This window comes from Hemitrygon akajei, chromosome 11, assembly GCF_048418815.1.
Source record: "Hemitrygon akajei chromosome 11, sHemAka1.3, whole genome shotgun sequence".
In the NCBI taxonomy this organism is placed as follows: Eukaryota; Metazoa; Chordata; class Chondrichthyes; order Myliobatiformes; family Dasyatidae; genus Hemitrygon; species Hemitrygon akajei.
In genome coordinates, this window is record NC_133134.1 from 85,294,927 (window position 1) to 85,318,971 (window position 24,045).

General features: G+C 58.1%; 1 protein-coding gene across 1 annotated transcript in view; it reads right to left on the minus strand.

Moving 5' to 3' along the window:
* Positions 1–24,045, minus strand: part of LOC140735130 (interleukin-6 receptor subunit alpha-like) — a 115,304-nt gene that overhangs the window by 37,060 nt on the left and 54,199 nt on the right. Inside the window, exons 3-9 of the mRNA XM_073059925.1 lie at positions 23,688–23,808; positions 18,599–18,774; positions 17,329–17,489; positions 13,991–14,132; positions 11,495–11,532; positions 5,360–5,414; positions 3,553–3,655 (exon numbers count right to left, since the gene is read on the minus strand). Coding sequence (XP_072916026.1) covers positions 3,553–3,655; positions 5,360–5,414; positions 11,495–11,532; positions 13,991–14,132; positions 17,329–17,489; positions 18,599–18,774; positions 23,688–23,734 — 722 coding nt within the window. The 5' untranslated portion in view covers positions 23,735–23,808. The remainder of the gene's footprint in view (positions 1–3,552; positions 3,656–5,359; positions 5,415–11,494; positions 11,533–13,990; positions 14,133–17,328; positions 17,490–18,598; positions 18,775–23,687; positions 23,809–24,045) is intronic.

Genomic DNA, 24,045 nt, shown 5'->3' on the forward strand with positions numbered 1-24,045 from the left:
ACCCCACCCCTTCCCATTCACTCCCACCGTCCACACTCCCAATGGGACCCCACCCCTTCCCGTTCACCCGCACCGTCCACACTCCCAATGGACCCCACCCCTTCCCATTCACTCCCACTGTCCACACTCCCAATGGACCCCACCGCTTCCCATTCACTCCCACTGTCCACACTCCCAATGGACCCCACCCCTTCCCGTTTACTCCCACCGTCCACACTCCCAATGGACCGCACCCCTTCCCATTCACTCCCACCGTCCACACTCCCAATGGGACCCCACCCCTTCCCATTCACTCCCACCGTCCACACTCCCAATGGGACCCCACCCCTTCCCATTCACTCCCACCGTCCACACTCCCAATGGACCGCACCCCTTCCCATTCACTCCAACCGTCCACACTCCCAATGGGACCCCACCCCTTCCCATTCACTCCCACCGTCCACACTCCCAATGGACCCCACCCCTTCCCATTCACTCCCACCGTCCACACTCCCAATGGACCCCACCCCTTCCCATTCACTCCCACCGTCCACACTCCCAATGGGATCCCACCCCTTCCCATTCACTCCCACCGTCCACACTCCCAATGGGACCCCACCCCTTCCCATTCACTCCCACCGTCCACATTCCCAATGGGACCCCACCCCTTCCCATTCACTCCCACCGTCCACACTCCCAATGGGACCCCACCCCTTCCCGTTCACCCCGCACCGTCCACACTCCCAATGGACCCCACCCCTTCCCATTCACTCCCACTGTCCACACTCCCAATGGACCCCACCGCTTCCCATTCACTCCCACTGTCCACACTCCCAATGGACCCCACCCCTTCCCGTTTACTCCCACCGTCCACACTCCCAATGGACCCCACCCCTTCCCATTCACTCCCACTGTCCACACTCCCAATGGACCCCACCCCTTCCCGTTTACTCCCACCGTCCACACTCTCAATGGAACCCACCCCTTCCCATTCACTCCCACTGTCCACACTCCCAATGGGACCCCACCCCTTCCCATTCATTCCCACCGTCCACACTCCCAATGGACCGCACCCCTTCCCATTCACTCCCACCATCCACACTCCCAATGGGACCCCACCCCTTCCCATTCACTCCCACTGTCCACACTCCCAATGAACCCCACCCCTTCCCATTCACTCCCACCATCCACACTCCCAATGGACCGCACCCCTTCCCATTCACTCCCACCGTCCACACTCCCAATGGGACCCCACCCCTTCCCATTCACTCCCACCGTCCACACTCCCAATGGGACCCCACCCCTTCCCATTCACTCCCACCGTCCACACTCCCAATGGACCGCACCCCTTCCCATTCACTCCAACCGTCCACACTCCCAATGGGACCCCACCCCTTCCCATTCACTCCCACCGTCCACACTCCCAATGGACCCCACCCCTTCCCATTCACTCCCACTGTCCACACTCCCAATGGACCCCACCCCTTCCCATTCACTCCCACTGTCCACACTCCCAATGGACCCCACCGCTTCCCATTCACTCCCACTGTCCACACTCCCAATGGACCCCACCCCTTCCCGTTTACTCCCACCGTCCACACTCCCAATGGACCCCACCCCTTCCCATTCACTCCCACTGTCCACACTCCCAATGGACCCCACCCCTTCCCGTTTACTCCCACCGTCCACACTCTCAATGGAACCCACCCCTTCCCATTCACTCCCACTGTCCACACTCCCAATGGGACCCCACCCCTTCCCATTCATTCCCACCGTCCACACTCCCAATGGACCGCACCCCTTCCCATTCACTCCCACCATCCACACTCCCAATGGGACCCCACCCCTTCCCATTCACTCCCACTGTCCACACTCCCAATGAACCCCACCCCTTCCCATTCACTCCCACCATCCACACTCCCAATGGACCGCACCCCTTCCCATTCACTCCCACCGTCCACACTCCCAATGGGACCCCACCCCTTCCCATTCACTCCCACCGTCCACACTCCCAATGGGACCCCACCCCTTCCCATTCACTCCCACCGTCCACACTCCCCAATGGACCGCACCCCTTCCCATTCACTCCAACCGTCCACACTCCCAATGGGACCCCACCCCTTCCCATTCACTCCCACCGTCCACACTCCCAATGGACCCCACCCCTTCCCATTCACTCCCACTGTCCACACTCCCAATGGGACCCCACCTCTTCCCATTCACTCCCACCATCCACACTCCCAATGGACCCCACCCCTTCCCATTCACTCCCACCGTCCACACTCCCAATGGGACATCACCCCTTCCCATTCACTCCCACCGTCCACACTCCCAATGGGACCCCACCCCCTTCCCATTCACTCCCACCATCCACACTCCCAATGGGACCCCACCCCTTCCCATTCATTCCCACCGTCCACACTCCCAATGGACCGCACCCCTTCCCATTCACTCCCACCATCCACACTCCCAATGGGACCCCACCCCTTCCCATTCACTCCCACCGTCCACACTCCCAATGGGACCCCACCCCTTCCCATTCACTCCCACCGTCCACACTCCCAATGGACCGCACCCCTTCCCATTCACTCCAACCGTCCACACTCCCAATGGGACCCCACCCCTTCCCATTCACTCCCACCGTCCACACTCCCAATGGACCCCACCCCTTCCCATTCACTCCCACTGTCCACACTCCCAATGGGACCCCACCTCTTCCCATTCACTCCCACCATCCACACTCCCAATGGACCCCACCCCTTCCCATTCACTCCCACCGTCCACACTCCCAATGGGACATCACCCCTTCCCATTCACTCCCACCGTCCACACTCCCAATGGGACCCCACCCCTTCCCATTCACTCCCACCATCCACACTCCCAATGGGACCCCACCTCTTCCCATTCACTCCCACCATCCACACTCCCAATGGACCCCACCCCTTCCCATTCACTCCCACCGTCCACACTCCCAATGGGACATCACCCCTTCCCATTCACTCCCACCGTCCACACTCCCAATGGGACCCCACCCCTTCCCATTCACTCCCACCATCCACACTCCCAATGGGACCCCACCTCTTCCCATTCACTCCCACCATCCACACTCCCAATGGGACTCCACCCCTTCCCATTCACTCCCACTGTCCACACTCCCAATGGGACCCTACCCCTTCTCATTCACTCCCACCGTCCACACTCCCAATGGGACCCCACCCCTTCCCATTCACTCCCACCATCCACACTCCCAATGGGACCCCACCTCTTCCCATTCACTCCCACCATCCACACTCCCAATGGGACCCCACCCCTTCCCATTCACTCCCACTGTCCACACTCCCAATGGGACCCTACCCCTTCCCATTCACTCCCACCGTCCACACTCCCAATGGGACCCCACCCCTTCCCGTTCACTCCCAATGGGACCCCACCCCTTCCCATTCACTCCCACCGTCCACACTCCCAATGGGACCCCACCCCTTCCCATTCACTCTCACCGTTCACACTCCCAATGAGATGCCACGCGTTCCCGTTCACTGCTTTTGCACGGGGAGCTGCCGTGCTGTCACTCACCTGATGATTATAATGGCGAAGAGGATGCTGACAATGACCAGGCAGACGATCATGAGGCACAGCGCGTAATCCGGGAAGGACTTCTGCTCTGGATGATGGGACTCTTTTACCAAAACAGGAAGCAGCGCCATATTAGCCCCACGTTTGCTCTATGTGTCTGTCCCTGTCGAACCCTCACCCTACCAGAACCATAACCGTTACCTTAACCCTCAGGGTTACCTAGACTTTACCATCACCCTTGCCCTCCCACAGATCCCATTCCACTCAGCCCCCAGCAACACTGTCCCTCAAGCAAACCCAGCCCTTACAAAGGCTCTTCTGCTTAATGAACTCAAAAAGAGTTCCCACCCCAAACGGAGTCACACACACACATCATTCTCAAGACACACTCTGACAGACACATCGAGGGCGAAGAGACTCAGCCACAGACACCGGTGACCCATTCCTTCCCCAAAATGCAAATAAAATTTGCACGCCCCCTTCCTCATTCTTTGCTCCATCCCTTGTCCCTCTGGTCTCACCTTCCTCTGCTCTCAACACTCTCCTCACTCTCTCATGCTCCTCTCTCTCACTCCAGGACCTAACGCAGGTGACTGAGGGGATATTGGTATGGGTAAGAGCAAAGGGATGTATCTGTGTGGCTGGGTATCCCATTAAAAACAAGGGGGTAATAATCCCACAGCCCAGTCCAAACCCAGACTTTGAACCGCTCGTTAAACTTAATCCTAACCTCATTCTAAGAGTGAGCTGTGTCCTAGTTCTAACCCAACCCTTAATGCTAAAGTCAACAATTCCCGAATTGCCCCCTGATTTGGATCTTGGGATTTCTGCAGCGGGGAGTATCCTGTAGCAGGATATTTACCCGTTTGGGAAGACTGGGGTCCAGAGTCTCCCTAAGCTGCTGGACCGCGTTGCCCTCCCTTGGCACGGTGCTGAGGTGTGAGGCATGGTGCCCGAGTGGGAATCTGTTGGCTGTTCCATGGCGGTTTATGGGATCTTGCTGTGCAGCAAGGGAGGCTGGGAGTGCGGCTGCTCTGAGAGGAAGGGTGATGGCGATGTAGTGGAATAGCCCAGGAGGACTGACCCTGCGCCCCCATTAGTCAATTATAGGCCACCCGAGCCATCCCCCATGAGGGGGTTGTGGATCACCCAGTCTCAACTTCCACCCTCATTCCCTCTGACATACACCCTCCCCTCCTTTCTCATCACCCCCTCTCCCTCTCACTCCCTCTTCTCTCTTACTCCCCTCTCCTTCATCACCCCAATCTCTCACTACCTTCCCCTCCCTTCACAATTATTATCCTCCCCCTCATTCCCTCCTTCTCACTCATCACTCCAATCCGTTACTACCTTCCCCCCTCATTCCCCTCCCTTCCTTCTCACCTCCTACCCCTCATCATCCCAATCCCTCAACCCTTTTCCCTCATTCCCTACCTTTCTCCCTCACCCCACCTCCCTCATTTTAATCTCTTCTCCTTTATTCCTTCTCCCTTATCACTCCATCCCTTGTTCCTACTGGCTCAATTCGCTCCCTTCTCCTCAACGCCTTCCTCACTCATGACCCTCCCCACTCATTTCCCCCTTTCTCAATACCCTCTCACACAAAACATTCACTCCCCTCCTCTCCCTCATCCATCTCTCTCACTCCATCTCCTCAACACGGCTACCTCAACCCATCTTTCTCACTCCACACCCCCATTATCCCACTTTCCCTCGTCCCTCCTTCCCCTCTGCCCATTCCCTTCTCTCCTCTCCCGCTCCTCCCTCTCAAAGATCACTCCCCCGGAATCACTCAGCTTGTGCATACCTTGAAGGCTCTTCTCCTCGAGAAAACATGCCTCACAATGAATGTCCGTGGATCCCTGTGTAGGAAGGGAGGCATTAGAAAGTATCTCAGGGTGAACGTTGATACAGACCCAGCCCCAGGTGACCCCAAGGGAGAGAAGCGCACAGGACCAGGCTGAATGGCTCATCGAGTGAGAGCCCCTCTTACAGAGCTAGTGAGGGGCTTACGGAGACAGGTGGGCTGGGAGGGGTGTAACCAGAGAGAGAGGGGGCTACAGTGAGAGCTGTAGGGGCCATAAGGGGTTAACAAAACAGGGAGAGGTGTAGGGGCCAGAGGGGGTTATAGGGACAGGGAGCTGTGTAGGGGCCAGAGGGGGTTTTAGGGACAGGGAGCTGTGTAGGGGCCAGAGGGGGTTATAGGGACAGGGAGCTGTGTAGGGGCCAGAGGGGGTTATAGGGACAGGGAGCTGTGTAGGGGCCAGAGGTGGTTTTAGGGACCGGGAGCTGTGTAGGGGCCAGAGGTGGTTATAGGAACAGGGAGCTGTGTAGGGGCCAGAGGTGGTTATCGGGACTCGGAGCTGTGTAGGGGCCAGAGGTGGTTATCGGGACACGGAGCTGTATAGGGGCCAGAGGTGGTTATAGAGACAGGGAGCTGTGTAGGGGCCAGAGGTGGTTATCGGGACAGGGAGCTGTGTAGGGGCCAGAGGTGGTTATAGGGACAGGGAGCTGTGTAGGGGCCAGAGGTGGTTATAGGGACAGGGAGCTGTGTAGGGGCCAGAGGGGGTTATAGGGACAGGGAGCTGTGTAGGGGCCAGAGGTGGTTATCGGGACAGGGAGCTGTGTAGGGGCCAGAGGTGGTTATCGGGACTCGGAGTTGTGTAGGGGCCAGAGGTGGTTATAGGGACAGGGAGCTGTGTAGGGGCCAGAGGTGGTTATAGGGACAGGGAGCTGTGTAGGGGCCAGAGGTGGTTATAGGGACAGGGAGCTGTGTAGGGGCCAGAGGTGGTTATAGGGACACGGAGCTGTGTAGGGGCCAGAGGTGGTTATAGGGACAGGGAGCTGTGTAGGGGCCAGAGGTGGTTTTAGGGACAGGGAGCTGTGTAGGGGCCAGAGGTGGTTATAGGGACAGGGAGCTGTGTAGGGGCCAGAGGTGGTTATAGGGACAGGGAGCTGTGTAGGGGCCAGAGGTGGTTATAGGGACAGGGAGCTGTGTAGGGGCCAGAGGTGGTTATTGGGACACGGAGCTGTGTAGGGGCCAGAGGTGGTTATCGGGACATGGAGCTGTGTAGGGGCCAGAGGTGGTTATAGGGACAGGGAGCTGTGTAGGGGCCAGAGGTGGTTATCGGGACACGGAGCTGTGTAGGGGCCAGAGGTGGTTATCGGGACACGGAGCTGTGTAGGGGCCAGAGGTGGTTATAGGGACAGGGAGCTGTGTAGGGGCCAGAGGGGGTTTTAGGGACAGGAAGCTGTGTAGGGGCCAGAGGTGGTTATCGGGACACGGAGCTGTGTAGGGGCCAGAGGTGGTTATCGGGACTCGGAGCTGTGTAGGGGCCAGAGGTGGTTATAGGGACAGGGAGCTGTGTAGGGGCCAGAGGAGGTTATCTGGACAGGGAGCTGTGTAGGGGCCAGAGGAGGTTATCTGGACAGGGAGCTGTGTAGGGGCCAGAGGTGGTTATAGGGACAGGGAGCTGTGTAGGGGCCAGAGGTGGTTATAGCGACAGGGAGCTGTGTAGGGGCCAGAGGGGGTTTTAGGGACAGGGAGCTGAGTAGGGGCCAGAGGAGGTTATCTGGACAGGGAGCTGTGTAGGGGCCAGAGGTGGTTATAGGGACAGGGAGCTGTGTAGGGGCCAGAGGTGGTTATAGGGACAGGAAGCTGTGTAGGGGCCAGAGGGGGTTTTAGGGACAGGGATCTGTGTAGGGGCCAGAGGTGGTTATCGGGACAGGGAGCTGTGTAGGGGCCAGAGGGGGTTTTAGGGACAGGGAGCTGTGTAGGGGCCAGAGGTGGTTATAGGGACAGGGAGCTGTGTAGGGGCCAGAGGTGGTTATAGGGACAGGGAGCTGTGTAGGGTCCAGAGGTGGTTATCGGGACAGGGTGCTGTGTAGGGGCCAGAGGGGGTTTTAGGGACAGGGAGCTGTGTAGGGGCCAGAGGTGGTTATAGGGACAGGGAGTTGTGTAGGGGCCAGAGGTGGTTATAGGGACAGGGAGCTGTGTAGGGGCCAGAGGTGTTTATAGGGACAGGGAGTTGTGTAGGGGCCAGAGGGGGTTAAATGATCATTGTTCCAATTGACATCTTCATTGTTCTTTGGGTAAACCATTTAAGTAATCATGGTTTGGGATGTGCAGCTCAGTTTTGAGATAAGTCGTTGCATGGTTTTACTGTATAAAGGAGTATTCCAAATTCCGGCATTGTCCTATCTCCTGGCTTTGGTTTCATCAGTAGTTCTAGGTCAGCGAACACGACAAACACCCAATGAGGTTCTGTATGATACTGACGTTCACCCAATGAGGTGCCGTACGATACTGACGTTCACCCAATGAGGTGCTGTATGATATTGACGTTCACCCAATGAGGTTCACCCAATGGGAAAACCCAATAACCCATTCTTGATCAACCCAAAAGTTGACCAGTGATTATTAGTGAGTCCAACAATGTCACCGTCAAACACTGAATAAACCTCTTTATCTTGTTCTCGTTATTCATTGTTATTTATATTTGCATTTGAACAGTTTGTTGTCTTCTATACTCTGGCTGAACTTTCATTAAGAACATAAGAAAGAGGAGCAGGAGTCGGCCATCCGGCCCGTCGAGCCTGCTCTGCCATTCAATAAGATCATGGATGATCCGGCCATGGACTCGTCTCCGCCTACCTGCCTTTCCCCCAAAACCTTTCATTCCACTACTGTGCAAAAATCTATCCAACCTTGTCTTAAATATATTTACTGAGGTAGCCTCCACTGCTTCATTGGGCAGTGAATTCCACAGACTCACCACTCTCTGGGAAAAGCAGTTCCTCCTCATCTCCATCCTAAATCTACTCCCCCTAATCTTGAGACTATGCCCCCTAGTTCCAGTCTCAGCTACCAGTGGAAACAACTTTCCTGCCTCTATCTTATCCATCCCTTTATAATTTTATATGTTTCTATGACATTTATCCTGTTATAGATGTGCTGTGTATGCCCACTGGAAAATGAATCTCGGGGTCCTATATGGTGACATTTATTTACTTTGATAATAAGATTTACTTTGAACTTTGAAGTCACATTATTCAATTGTTGCGTCCATTACTGATTTCCAGTCCAACGCTGCTTCAGGAGTTGTGTTTGAATCATGACTTACACATTACAAAGATATATTCCGGGTTGAATTTGCCAGTAAAAATAACTTGTGGGCGACGCGCAGACTTTATTCTGAAAATGACTGCTGAACAAGAGCGTTACTTCAACTTCACTCTGCCTAAGAACCCGCGTAAGCCATCATTTGAGGAAACTGTCCAACAGTTCCCAAGCATTTTTGGAGAGCAGTCAGTGTTCACTACCAACACCTAAAACTCATTAAACATGACTCTGAAGACGTCATCACATATGCTGGTGTCATCAGTCGTGACTGAAAAGTTCAAGCTGGGTAACGGGATTGAAATGTCTGACTTTTATTTGCGGACTGCAGGCGCCTGGCGATGCAGACATTCGCAAACGGCTCCTGGCTAGTCTGGATCAAGACCCTGATACAACTCTACAATCTGTCTCTCAAGAGTTTCAGCTTTTGATCAATCCAAGCCGGTCGAACAGAACCAGGTCAAAGCAGTTTCATTCAGCAGGTCTCCAAGCAGCCAAACACAGCTTGGTGGAACTGCGTTACGCAAGAAACTGTCAAATCAAGAACCATATTTGCAGCAAATGCCATCACCGTGGTCACAAAAGAAGGCTTTTGTCATCCTTCATTGTCTCCTAGGCCAGTGAAACAAGGACAGGAAGTTTCAAAGTCCATTTAAATCTATTAGGAATTTCGCGGTCATGTTCAAAGTTGATCTCACCATCGAGAGACAATGTATTTGACAACAATCAGTTACAACTTGGTACAGAGCCAGACATCACCATTATCTCCAAACACCTGGAACCTCACCAGTCAAACCGACTCATCACTCGGCCTGTAGTGCAGAGGGAGGAGCCCGCCAGCTGACAGCTGAATGGTAATCACATCAGTGGTGTGTGTTTCCCAGATCTGAATGTCCTTGGCACTGAATGGTCGGACAGGCCTGACCCCCGGATCTGTAAGAGGGCACTATCCGTTCAAATTACGTCAGTGAGCACCATCGGTACTTGAGACCGTTCAACGAGATCTGCAGAGGCACCATCAGCAATCTTTCGAAGTTTAGCTTGCTGCACCAAACCGCAAGCAGAGCTCTGTCTCCACCCACTCCGTCCTTCAAGGCAGGTACCTTACACAGCCTTATCGCTCGTGGAGCAAGATCTCAATTGTCTGTGGTCCAAGCTGTCAGCTACTCACATTGGGCAGCTCCAGCAGTCATTACCAAGAAAGCCAAAGGCGTGTAGACTTCTCACCTGGTGGCTCTGGAGACATGCCCGTCCCCAATCTCTTTGCAAAATTCAACAGTGGATTTGGCTGAAGCCTAGCTCCAGATCGAAGTGGTGGGAAATTCACAGGAGCTTCTCACCATTACAACTCAAAAGGAGTTGTTATCCTTCCTCTGTCTCCTTTTAGGTGTAAAGGCAGCTGCTTCAATTTTCCAATAGTTTCTGGACACTAGGCTGAGTGGTGTTGACAGGATTGCTGCTTACCGTCGTGATGGGCATGGATCAGACAGAACTATGCCAACAACTGGACCATGTTTTGAACAAGTTACAAGAATTAGGATTGTAACTTCAGGCAGACAAATATTATCCTGATGTCTTCAATTAAGTATCTGCGGCTCATCACCCAGATCCCAAAAACATCACTGCTATCTTAGAGATGCTGGCTGGTGGCGTAGTGGCATCAGCACTGGACTGGGGGTTGACGGGTCCCGAGTTCGAATCCAGCCGGCTCCCATCCGTGCTGCGTTGAGCATCGAGCTAGCTACTCAACCTCGTAAAAAAGAAATTGCCTGCTACAGAAACATCAACAGCAAAGAAGTTCTTGCCTATGCTCTCTCGTGAGTGGAAAGGCAACTTCTCTCTCTTTCTATCTTACAGATGTCAGCAGTTTACATACAATCATTTTGGACATGATTGGTCAACCTTCAGCTTTTCCCCCAGTGATGCACTGGCTGAGAGAGCCACTCAAAGCTCTGCTCCGTGGAAATAGTCCAAACAATGTCAACAGGTGGAGAATATGTTGTCATCTGACCTTCTCATGATGCATTTCTACCCAGAATTACCAACTGTCATCTCAATGGATACCTCAATCTACGGGAGGGGTGTCGGGGCTGGGAGGGAGAGGAAGATAGGGAAGTGTGTAGGATTGGAGGGAATTTTAGAGACACGGAGGGGTGTAGGGGCTGGAAGGTTACAGAGGTGGTGAGTGGTGTAGGAGACGGGAGGGATGTAGAGGCGGAGAGCAGTATAAGGGTACAGAGACACGGAGGGGTATAGGGGCTGGAAGGTTACAGAGGTGGTGAGTGGTGTAGGAGACGGGAGGGATGTAGAGGCGGAGAGCAGTATAAGGGTACAGAGACACGGAGGGGTATAGGGGCTGGAAGGTTACAGAGGTGGTGAGTGGTGTAGGAGACGGGAGGGATGTAGAGGCGGAGAGCAGTATAAGGGTACAGAGACACGGAGGGGTGTAGGGGCTGGAAGGTTACAGAGGTGGTGAGTGGTGTAGGAGACGGGAGGGATGTAGAGGCGGAGAGCAGTGTAAGGGTACAGAGACACGGAGGGGTGTAGGGGCTGGAAGGTTACAGAGGTGGTGAGTGGTGTAGGAGACGGGAGGGATGTAGAGGCGGAGAGCAGTGTAAGGGTACAGAGACACGGAGGGGTGTAGGGCGCCAGAGGGATTTACAGAAATGGGGAATTCACAGTGATAGAGAGGGGTGTAGGGGCTGGGGGGGGGGGTCACGTTGACAGGTGTAGGGGTCAGAAACACTTCTCCAGGAGAGGAATCACATGGCCTACAAGAGCCAGTTGGCCATCGGAGGGGGGGGAGCTGTCTGTGGGCCCTACCTCAATGTCCTCCTGTGGTACCATGTTCCTCCGGGGATCTGTTGGGAAAAATCATCAATCAGAACCCATTCTCCAGCCTCCTTCCCCTCCTCTCTGCGGTCCCCCACCCAAATTACTGACCTTCAATCTGTCCCTCCCTTCTTCTCCCTCTTCCACACTCCTCACTTCCACCTCTCTGTCCTCTCATCTTTCACCTTTCTTTCTCCCTCTCCCTGCAAGTCCTTTCTTCACACCCTCCCTCCTCTTTCCTACTCCTTCACCTTCTCGAGTTCTCCCTCCCTCTTCCTTCCAACCCTCTCTACCTCCCGTCCATCCCCTTATCCTTCCTCAACTTCTGTCTAGTCCATTGGTCCCTTACCTCTCTCCCTCCATCCCCTCCCTCCCTCCCTCCCAATCCCCCGTTGTGTGATCTCTAGGGCAAGTGAGGTCACTCAGTGCCCCTGGCAGGCTGACGGGTTCCTCAATCCCCCCTCTTTTCCCTCCTATTTCTTTCTACAAACCCTAAAGTCACAATCACGGGAAAGCTCTCCTACCTTCAGCAACCCCTCCCTCCCAATCCTCATTGCCCTCTCGTTCTGGTAACAGAAATTCACCAAGTTCAGGGGAGAGGTGTGGGTGGGAGGAAGGGGTAGGGAAGGAGGAGAAAGAGGGAGGGGAGTAGGGGTGGAGGGAGAGGCAGGGGCAGAAGGTGCGAGGGGGAGGGGAAGGGGAGTGAGAAGTGAGGGGAAGAGTACATGTGGGGGAGACTGGGAGGGGAGTGAAGGTAAGGGTATATGTGGGGGAGAATAGGAGGGGAGAGTGGGGGAAGGGTATATGTGGGGGAGAGGGAAAGGGAGTGGGGAGTGAGGGGAAGTATATGTGGGGGAGAATGGGAGGGGAGTGGGGAGTGGGGGAAGGGTATATGTGGGGGAGAGGGAAAGGGAGTGGGGAGTGAGGGGAAGTATATGTGGGGGAGAATGGGAGGAGAGTGGGGAGTGGGGGAAGGGTATATGTGGGGGAGAGGGAAAGGGAGTGGGGAGTGAGGGGAAGTATATGTGGGGGAGAATGGGAGGGGAGTGGGGAGTGAGGGGGAGAATAGGAGAGGAGTGGGGAGTGAGGGAAGGGTATATGTGGGGGAGAATGGGAGGGGAGTGGAGAGTGAGGGGAAGGGTATATGAGGGGGAGAATAGGAGGGGAGTGGGGAGTGGGGGTATATGTGGGGGAGAGGGAAAGGGAGTGGGGAGTGAGGGGAAGGGCATATGAGGGGGAGAATAGGAGGGGAGTGGGGGAAGGGTAAATGTGGGGGAGAGGGAAAGGGTATACGTGGGGGAGAATGGGAGGGGAGTTGGGAGTGAGGGGGAGAATAGGAGAGGAGTGGGGAGTGAGGGAAGGGTATATGTGGGGGAGAATGGGAGGGGAGTGGGGGAAGCGTATATGTGGGGGAGGGAAAGGGAGTGGGGAGGGGAAGGGTATATGAGGAGGAGAGGGAAAGGGAGTGGGGAGTGAGGGGAAGGGTATATGTGGGGGATTGGGAAAGGGAGTGAGGAGTGGGGGAAGGGTATATGTGGGGGAGAACGGGAGGGGTGTGGGGAGTGAGGGGAGAATAGGAGAGGAGTGGGGAGTGAGGAAAGGGTATATGTGGGGGAGAATGGGAGGGGAGTGGAGAGTGAGGGGAAGGGTATATGAGGGGGAGAATGGGAGGAGAGTGGGGAGTGGGGGAAGGGTATATGTGGGGGATTGGGAAAGGGAGTGAGGAGTGAGGGGAAGGGTATATGTGGGGGAGAATGGGAGGGGAGTGGGGAGTGAGGGGGAGAATGGGAGGAGAGTGGGGAGTGGGGGAAGGGTATGTGTGGGGGATTGGGAAAGGGAGTGAGGAGTGAGGGGAAGGATATATGTGGGGGAGAACGGGAGGGGAGTGGGGAGTGAGGGGGAGAATGGGAGGAGAGTGGAGAGTGAGGGGAAGGGTATATGCGGGGGAGAATGGGGGTGGGAGTGAAGGGAAAGTTACATGTGAGGGAGAGGGGAGGGGTGTGTAGGGAAGAGGAGGGAGGGGCAAGACGAAAGACTGGAGGGTGAGAAACTGTGGAAGGAGAGAGAGTGTGGAGAGGGAGCAAAGAGAACAGGGAGGAAGGATGAGTGTGGAAAGAGGCGGAGGGAGAGCGGACAGTGGGTGGACAGGGAGAGTGTGGAAAGAGGCGGAGGGAGAGCGGACAGTGGGTGGACAGGGAGAGTGTGGAAAGAGGCGGAGGGAGAGCGGACAGTGGGTGGACAGGGAGAGTGTGGAAAGAGGCGGAGGGAGAGCGGACAGTGGGTGGACAGGGAGAGTGTGGAAAGAGGCGGAGGGAGAGCGGACAGTGGGTGGACAGGGAGAGTGTGGAAAGAGGCGGAGGGAGAGCGGACAGTGGGAAGAAGGATGAGTGTGGAAAGAGGCGGAGGGAGAGCGGACAGTGGGTGGACAGGATGAGTGTGGAGGGGAGATCTGGTGAGGAAGGTGGTAGAGCTCCCAGCTTCCCTTACCTGCCCAAGAAATGCCAAAAGCCTCGGGGGTCCATTCACTCCAGGAGCCATGGTTAAACTCCTCCTTGGCCCGGACTTTTACGGTGTAGTTCCTGTTGGGCAGAGCGTCTGCGATCAGGAAGGTGGTGTCCTTGACGATGACCTGGGGGGAGAGAGGGGGAGGTCACAGCGATACACACCCCTGTCTGATCCCTGCGTTCTCTGTTTTGCATCTGTACCATGCTCTGGAGGGAGGTCTATCCTGGAACTGTCGACAGGAGAACAGGAAGAGGTGACAGCAATGAACGGGGGGTGGGGGGGAGAGGGGAATGAGGCTAAAGAGGGGAACACAGAACGGTACAACACAGGGAATGGGCCTTCAGCCCACCATGGTGAATCTGTATTGCCACAGATGGCGGTGGACACCAAGCGGAGGCTGATAGGTACTTGGTTAGTCAGGGTGTCAAAGGATACGGGAAGAAGATAGGAAAAAGGGGTTGAGAGGGTTGATAAATCAGCCATAATGGAACGGCAGAGCAGACTCGATGGGCTGAATGGCCTAATTCTGCCCGTGTCTTCTGTCTGTGCTGAACACAATGCTGAATTAAACTAAATTTCTTCTGCTTACATGATGTGCAGATCCCTCCATTCTCATGTTATCTGCCTGTCTATGAGCTTCTTAAACACCCCCATCGTATCTGCCTCCACCACCACCCCAGGCAGCACATTCCAGGCACCCACCACTCTCTGCGTAAAAAATCTGCCCCGTACATCTTCACTTAAACTTTCCCCTCGCACCTTTGACAATTCCACCCTGGATTGAAGATTCTACTATCCATTATACCAGAGAAGATTTTAACCTTTTGAGAGACTAAGTGTTTGTGGGGGTTGTGGAGTCAGTTCCGTGTTGAGGGGAGTGAAGGTATCCACACAATTTCAGGAGCCCAATGGTTGAAGGGTAATAACTGTTCCTGGTATGAGACCCGAGGCTCCTGTGCAGCAGGAATAGTTCATTGGCCTGGTGGTGGGGGTCTTTGACGACGCATGCTGCTTTCTTGCGGCAGTGCTCCGTTATAAATCTGTTTAACGATAGGGAGGGTGCTGCCTGTGAGGGACGGGGCCGTGTCCGCCACTCTCTCCATTCCTGGGCGCTGGTGTTTCCATACCAGACCGGGAGGTGAAGGTGATATTCGGCACAATGGTACCGAGAACCGGAGTTGGGCTGTGGCGTTACGGTTGTACACGATGGTGGTGAGGCCACATTTTGTATTTATTTAGATACCGTGCGGAGCAACCTCACAACCCCGATTAATCCCAGCCTCATCACCGGACAATCTACAGTGACAATTAAGCTTTCGACTGTGGGAGGGAATTAGAGGTCCCGGGGAAAACCTGTGCATTCCACGGGGAGACCCCTTACAGAACGGCGCAGAATTGAACCCCGGACTCTGAAATGCCCAGTCTGACGCTAACCGCTATGCGGCTGCGGCGCCAAGATTCTCTGAAACAATCCAAGTACCAGGCCTCTGTCTGCTTGGGGACGCATCAATTATGGAAAGTAGTCACACGAACGGGAGCGTGGTCTCTTGCTTATCGGCGTTGGGGGCTGGTGGAAGTTGCATCTTTTGCAGACGCTTAATATCGCGGAATGGTGCCTCGCTGACTCCGAGGTTTCATCGCTTTTGCTGCTAAAGGATTCGACTTGTGGAGCAATCATTAGAGGTGGGAGCGAACATAGCAACAGGCTAGCGGCATTTGTTCTGACTTGGTATTGCCGCGACACAATGAGAGGAACAGCTGACGTCGGAGGATCAAAGGGTGGTGGTGCTGCTATGAACACTGGCCAGTTATCCGTGTGGTAACCCAAACCCGACCAGGAGCAGGAGGCCCTCGGGGCGTTGTTGGGCCAGTTATCCGTGTGGTAACCCAAACCCGACCAGGAGCAGGAGGCCCTCGGGGCGTTGTTGGGCCAGTTATCCGTGTGGTAACCAAACCCGACCAGGAGCAGGAGGCCCTCGGGGCGTTGTTGGGCCAGTTATCCGTGTGGTAACCAAACCCGACCAGGAGCAGGAGGCCCTCGGGGCGTTGTTGGGCCAGTTATCCGTGTGGTAACCCAAACCCGACCAGGAGCAGGAGGCCCTCGGGGCGTTGTTGGGCCAGTTATCCGTGTGGTAACCCAAACCCGACCAGGAGCAGGAGGCCCTCGGGGCGTTGTTGGGCCAGTTATCCGTGTGGTAACCAAACCCAACCAGCAGCAGGAGGCCCTAGGGGCGTTGTTGGGCCAGTTATCCGTGTGGTAACCAAACCCAACCAGCAGCAGGAGGCCCTAGGGGCGTTGTTGGGCCAGTTATCCGTGTGGTAACCAAACCCAACCAGCAGCAGGAGGCCCTAGGGGCGTTGTTGGGCCAGTTATCCGTGTGGTAACCAAACCCGACCAGCAGCAGGAGGCCCTCGGGGTGTTGTTGGGCCAGTTATCCGTGTGGTAACCAAACCCGACCAGAAGCAGGAGGCCCTCGGGGCGTTGTTGGCATCAAAAGCAACATTCAACAATTCTAAAGAATTATATCAAAATATGTTAGAATTTTGTCATTTAAAAAAATTGGATAGGTATATGGCCAGGAAAGGAATGGAGGGATATGGGCTGAGTGCGGGTCGGTGGGACTAGGTGAGAGTAAGCGTTCAGCACGGACTAGAAGGGCCGAGATGGCCTGTTTCCGTGCTGTAATTGTTATATGGTTGATGTACCGATATGGAATAAAATGTGCAAAAATATATAAATGCCAGCATCACACATGAAACGCTGGTGGAACACAGCAGGCCAGGCAGTGTCTATAGGAGAAGCACTGTCGACGTTTCGGGCCGAGACCCTTCGTCAGGACGAAACGTCAACAGCGCTTCTCCCTATAGATGCTGCCTGGCCTGCTGCGTCCCACCAGCATTTTGTGTGTGTTGTTTGAATTTCCAGCATCTGCAGATTTCCTCGTAAATGCCAGCGTGCATGTACGATGGCAGTGACGGATGGGGTTAATGGATAGAGGAGGGTGAGGTGGGAAGGGCTAACCAGAACAGTTGATCAGATTAATTGTCTGGATGGAATGGCTTTGTTTCAATATCCCGGTAGCGCTTTCCCGGAGGGAGCGTTTGGAGGAGGCGGTGTGCAGGGTGGGTAGTGTCCGCGGTGATTCTTCCTGCCTGTCCGACAGTGACGGTGGATTGCAGCCAGTGACCTTTCCTGCTGACCTGACCGTTCACTGTGGTTTTTTGGTGTATTGTTAGAGGATGCTGCAATAATAGATGGTGGCCAAGTGCCGGACAGATGGGTTAGCAGAGCTGCGATGAGCTGAGGGGCCTGTTCTCACCATTCTGAAGAGGAGCTCATTTTTGACACCGTAGGAGACTTCAAACTGCAGGGCGTAGAACCCCGGCTGCCAGGTGCGCGGGTAGGCCCACGTAACGTTGAGCTTGTGCTTGGCCTTTCGCACCGACCTCACTCTGACCATCTCCGGGGGGTCCGGTCTCACTGTGGGGGGAGAGCAGAGGCCCAGATATCACTGCCGCCCGTGGTCGGGAGCTGCCGGAGTCGGGTCGTGGTGGTGGTTCGTAAGGATGGGGAGGGGTGGAAAAGTAATGTTTTGATGGGACAGGAGGCGAAGGAGGAGTGGCCAAAGGGAGGAGGGTGTGATGGGAAGGGGTTGAGAGGAGGGGCATGTGGAGGGGTCAAGGGTGAGGTGAATGGGGTCCGAGAGTGGGGGGAATTGAGGGGTATGAGGTGTTTGAGAGAGACGTGGTTAATGAGGTGTTGATGGAGGGAAGAGTGAGGCTGAGGGCCACTCACTTCACCGTCTGGACTGTGCAGTGCCCTCGAGCACAGAGGGAGGTGGGTGCTTTGCTGTCTGCCCAACCAGATGTAGTTCTGGAAGGGGATGGTCCCACCTGGCCGGGTTTATCTGACAGAAAGCTCACCCCATGGGAGCTCACCTGCTCTCTACGGAGAGTGGGCGAGGGGTCCGAGGGACAAAGGGGTGAGGGTTGAACGGGGCGAGGCTGGTGATGCGGGCATGTGGTTGGACCAACTGGAAGGGTGAATAGCCGGCCCAATCCCACTCTCAGAACCATCTCCCAGGATTGTCTCTGAGACCCACGGTACTGGGGGCTCCATGACCCACCCTAGCCCCTGGGTGTGGGAGAAGCAGAAGAGAAGACGGGAAGGGATGTAGGGAGGGGGGGATGAGTGAGTGGAGAAGTTGGGGGTGGGTAAGGGAGCGGGTAGCTGGGACGTAACAAGGGGGAGAGGGTAAGGGAAACTGGGCACGAGCAGTGAAGGGGTAGGAGAGGGAGGGAACGGAAAGGGGGAAAAGGGGGCAAGTTGAGCAGGGACAGATTGAGGGTGGCAGAGGGCAAAGTGTAGGGCAGGGAAGGAGGAGGGAGGAGAGAAAGTGAACAGAGGGTAGGGAAGTGAGGAGGGAGGTAGAGTGAGAGGAAGTGTAGGGGAGGAGTGAGGAGGGGTGTGAGGGTTGTAGCAGAGGGGTAGGGAGGGTGGTGGGTGAGTGTGAGGGATGGAAAGGGTAGATGGGAGGGGGTGGTACAGGGATAGCGAGGCGAGGTAGAAGGGAGGGAAGAGTTACTCACGCAGGCCGTCAAAGGAGAACATCCTCTCTTTGCTTTGCGAGCAGCCGAAGCCGTTGGAGACAACCAGCGAAATGAAATAGTGATCGTACTCTCCCTCCCTGTGGGGGGCTGTGCATACGCAGACCCGCGGGCCCGTGTAGAACTTGCAAGGCTTCAGGGAGGCAGTCTTCAGGAGGCTGAGAGGCAAACGCAGCCCGCGACCTTAAATACTCCCTGAATTCAAAACTGCACCTCAAATAGCCCAGCCCCCGACTTGTAACCTCAGATACACCTTGACCTCCAGTAAAATACCCCCACCCTGAGGATCCACAGCCACCCCCCACCCCCGAACAACAAGCAGCCACTCCTTTCTACACCCTCCACACACCCTCACCCATCCACACCCGTCTCTTCACCTCCCAAGTCCACCCTCCTGAGAAGGGGCCGTGTCAGTGTGTTGTTGTTACAGTGAGGGGTGCAGGGGCGTGTCGGTCGGACAGTGAGGGGGTGCAGGGACGTGTCGGTCGGACAGTGAGGGGTGCAGGGATGCGTCGGTGCGACAGTGAGGGGTGCAGGGGCGCGTCGGTGCGACAGTGAGGGGTGCAGGGGCGCGTCGGTGCGACAGTGAGAGGGGTGCAGGGGCGTGTCGGTGGGACAGTGAGGGGGTGCAGGGACGCGTCGGCGGGACAGTGAGAGGTGCAGGGACGCGTCGGCGGGACAGTGAGGGGGTGCAGGGGCGCGTCGGCGGGACAGAGAGGGGTGCAGGGGCGTGTCGGCGGGACAGTGAGAGGGGTGCAGGGACGTGTCGGTGGGACAGTGAGGGGTGCAGGGACGCGTCGGCGGGACAGTGAGGGGTGCAGGGACGCGTCGGCGGGACAGTGAGAGGGGTGCAGGGACGCGTCGGCGGGACAGTGAGAGGGGTGCAGGGACGCGTCGGCGGGACAGAGAGGGGTGCAGGGACGCGTCGGCGGGACAGTGAGAGGGGTGCAGGGACGCGTCGGCGGGACAGAGAGGGGTGCAGGGACGCGTCGGCGGGACAGTGAGAGGGGTGCAGGGACGCGTCGGTGGGACAGAGAGGGGTGCAGGGACGCGTCGGCGGGACAGTGAGAGGGGTGCAGGGACGCGTCGGCGGGACAGTGAGGGGTGCAGGGGCGCGTCGGCGGGACAGTGAGGGGTGCAGGGACGCGTCGGCGGGACAGTGAGGTGTGCAGGGACGCGTCGGCGGGACAGTGAGGGGTGCAGGGACGCGTCGGCGGGACAGTGAGGTGTGCAGGGACGTGTCGGTGGGACAGTGAGGGGTGCAGGGACGCGTCGGCGGGACAGTGAGGTGTGCAGGGACGCGTCGGCGGGACAGAGAGTGGTGCAGGGACGCGTCGGCGGGACAGTGAGGTGTGCAGGGACGTGTCGGTGGGACAGTGAGGGGTGCAGGGACGTGTCGGCGGGACAGTGAGGGGAGCAGGGACGCGTCGGTGGGACAGTGAGGGGTGCAGGGACGCGTCGGTGGGACAGAGAGGGGTGCAGGGACGCGTCGGCGGGACAGTGAGGGGTGCAGGGACGTGTCGGTGGGACAGTGAGGGGTGCAGGGACGTGTCGGTCGGACAGAGAGGGGTGCAGGGGCGTGTCGGCGGGACAGTGAGAGGGGTGCAGGGACGCGTCGGTGGGACAGTGAGGGGTGCAGGGGCGCGTCGGCGGGACAGTGAGGGGTGCAGGGGCGCGTCGGTGGGACAGTGAGGGGTGCAGGGACGTGTCGGTCGGACAGAGAGGGGTGCAGGGGCGTGTCGGTCGGACAGTGAGAGGGGTGCAGGGGCGCGTCGGTCGGACAGTGAGGGGTGCAGGGACGTGTCGGTGGGACAGTGAGGGGTGCAGGGACGCGTCGGTGGGACAGTGAGGGGTGCAGGGACGCGTCGGTGGGACAGAGAGGGGTGCAGGGACGTGTCGGTGGGACAGAGAGGGGTGCAGGGACGCGTCGGTCGGACAGTGAGAGGGGTGCAGGGGCGCGTCGGTCGGACAGTGAGGGGTGCAGGGACGCGTCGGTGGGACAGAGAGCGGTGCAGGGGCGCGTCGGTGGGACAGTGAGGGGTGCAGGGGTGCGTCGGCGGGACAGAGAGAGGGGTGCAGGGACGCGTCGGCGGGACAGAGAGAGGGGTGCAGGGACGCGTCGGCGGGACAGTGAGGGGTGCAGGGACGCATCGGTGGGACAGAGAGGGGTGCAGGGACGTGTCGGTGGGACAGTGAGGGGGGTGTAGGGACGTGTCGGTGGGACAGTGAGGGGTGCAGGGACGCGTCGGTGGGACAGTGAGAGGTGCAGGGACGCGTCGGTGGGACAGTGAGGGGGTGCAGGGACGCGTCGGTGGGACAGTGAGGGGTGCAGGGACGTGTCGGTCGGACAGAGAGGGGTGCAGGGGCGTGTCGGTCGGACAGTGAGGGGTGCAGGGACGCGTCGGTGGGACAGTGAGGGGTGCAGGGACGCGTCGGCGGGACAGAGAGAGGGGTGCAGGGGCGCGTCGGCGGGACAGTGAGAGGGGTGCAGGGGCGCGTCGGTGGGACAGTGAGGGGTGCAGGGACGCGTCGGTGGGACAGTGAGGGGTGCAGGGGTGCGTCGGTGGGACAGTGAGTGGGGTGCAGGGACGTGTCGGTCGGACAGTGAGAGGGGTGCAGGGGCGTGTCGGTCGGACAGTGAGAGGGGTGCAGGGGCGCGTCGGTAGGACAGTGAGGGGGGTGCAGGGACGCGTCGGTGGGACAGAGAGGGGTGCAGGGGCGTTTCGGTGGGACAGTGAGGGGTGCAGGGACGCGTCGGTGGGACAGAGAGGGGTGTAGGGACGTGTCGGTGGGACAGTGAGGGGTGCAGGGGCGTGTCGGTGGGACAGTGAGAGGGGTGCAGGGACGCGTCGGTGGGACAGAGAGGGGTGCAGGGACGCGTCGGTGGGACAGTGAGGGGTGCAGGGGCGTGTCGGCGGGACAGTGAGGGGTGCAGGGACGCGTCGGCGGGACAGAGAGGGGTGCAGGGGTGCGTCGGTGGGACAGTGAGGGGGTGCAGGGACGCGTCGGTGGGACAGTGAGGGGTGCAGGGACGTGTCGGTGGGACAGTGAGGGGGGGTGCAGGGGCGTGTCAGTGGGACAGTGAGGGGGTGCAGGGGTGCGTCGGTGGGACAGTGAGGGGGTGCAGGGACGCGTCGGTGGGACAGTGAGGGGTGCAGGGACGCGTCGGTGGGACAGTGAGGGGGGGTGCAGGGGCGTGTCAGTGGGACAGTGAGGGGGTGCAGGGGTGCGTCGGTGGGACAGTGAGGGGTGCAGGGGCGTGTCGGCGGGACAGTGAGAGGTGCAGGGACGTGTCGGTGGGACAGTGAGGGGGGGTGCAGGGGCGTGTCAGTGGGACAGTGAGGGGGTGCAGGGGTGCGTCGGTGGGACAGTGAGAGGTGCAGGGGTGCGTCGGTGGGACAGTGAGGGGTGCAGGGGTGCGTCGGTGGGACAGTGAGAGGTGCAGGGGTGCGTCGGTGGGACAGTGAGGGGGTGCAGGGGTGCGTCGGTGGGACAGTGAGAGGTGCAGGGGTGCGTCGGTGGGACAGTGAGAGGTGCAGGGACGCGTCGGTGGGACAGTGAGGGGTGCAGGGACGCGTCGGTGGGACAGTGAGAGGTGCAGGGGTGCGTCGGTGGGACAGTGAGGGGTGCAGGGGTGCGTCGGTGGGACAGTGAGGGGTGCAGGGACGCGTCGGTGGGACAGTGAGAGGTGCAGGGGTGCGTCGGTGGGACAGTGAGAGGTGCAGGGGTGCGTCGGTGGGACAGTGAGGGGGTGCAGGGGTGCGTCGGTGGGACAGTGAGGGGTGCAGGGACGCGTCGGTGGGACAGTGAGGGGTGCAGGGACGCGTCGGTGGGACAGTGAGAGGTGCAGGGGTGCGTCGGTGGGACAGTGAGGGGTGCAGGGGTGCGTCGGTGGGACAGTGAGGGGGTGCAGGGGTGCGTCGGTGGGACAGTGAGAGGTGCAGGGGTGCGTCGGTGGGACAGTGAGGGGTGCAGGGGTGCGTCGGTGGGACAGTGAGAGGGTGCAGGGACGCGTCGGCGGGACAGTGAGAGGGGGTGCAGGGACGCGTCGGTGGGACAGTGAGGGGGTGCAGGGGTGCGTCGGTGGGACAGTGAGAGGTGCAGGGGTGCGTCGGTGGGACAGTGAGAGGGGGTGCAGGGACGCGTCGGTGGGACAGTGAGGGGGTGCAGGGGTGCGTCGGTGGGACAGTGAGAGGTGCAGGGGTGCGTCGGTGGGACAGTGAGAGGGTGCAGGGACGCGTCGGCGGGACAGTGAGAGGGGGTGCAGGGACGCGTCGGTGGGACAGTGAGGGGGTGCAGGGACGCGTCGGTGGGACAGTGAGAGGGGGTGCAGGGACGCGTCGGCGGGACAGTGAGAGGGGGTGCAGGGACGCGTCGGTGGGACAGTGAGGGGGTGCAGGGACGCGTCGGCGGGACGTTGAGAGGGGGTGCAGGGACGCGTCGGCGGGACAGTGAGAGGGGGTGCAGGGACGTGTCGGTGGGACAGTGAGGGGGTGCAGGGACGCGTCGGCGGGACAGTGAGGGGGTGCAGGGACGCGTCGGTGGGACAGTGAGGGGGTGCAGGGACGCGTCGGCGGGACGTTGAGAGGGGTGCAGGGACGTGTCGGTGGGACAGTGAGAGGGGGTGCAGGGACGCGTCGGTGGGACAGTGAGGGGGTGCAGGGACGCGTCGGCGGGACGTTGAGAGGGGGTGCAGGGGTGCGTCGGTGGGACAGTGAGGGGGTGCAGGGACGCGTCGGTGTGTCAGTGTACCAGAGAGGGGCGCATCGGTGTCACGGTTACGGGTGCAGCCTGTCTCAGTGTTACAAAGATGGCTGATTGGAGTTGCAGTAATTGTGGGCCGGTGTTAGGGAAAGACGCGCGGGTGCCCATGTACCAGTGAAGGGTTCTGCGTGTCGTGTCCGTATTAGTGAGGGGTGTGTACCACCCTCAACATGCTCCACCCCTTTACCCCGTCTAAACCCTTCAACTCTCCCAGATCGCCGTCCTGCACTCTCCCCGCTCTGCCCCAGTGCCTTACACCAGCCTTTGATACCCCCCCTCCCTTTTGCACCCTTCCCCAGGGACGTACCTGGTCCTGTAGAACAGGTTGCACTTGGTTAACCGCTTGAGTTCCATGGACTGCCACTCGCATCGAATTGGACTCAGGTACGACTTCAGCAAGCAAACGATCGTGGGCGTCTTTGGCGGCTCTAGATCCAAAGAGACCGATTTAATCGCTAGCTTTTTGCAGTCGCATTGCTTTTTTTATCATTAGGTCTCCCCATGCTTGTTTTATTGCATCTCCAAGTGGAAGGAGAATAAATCCCCTCTTAGGGCTGATGTACAGAGGCATCTTGGAATCCAGGTTCCCGTTCTCGGGAAGTGGTTGCACCGATAGGTAAAGAAGTTGTCTGATGCCCTCGAGTTGGGAGATTGCGTTGCAGCTT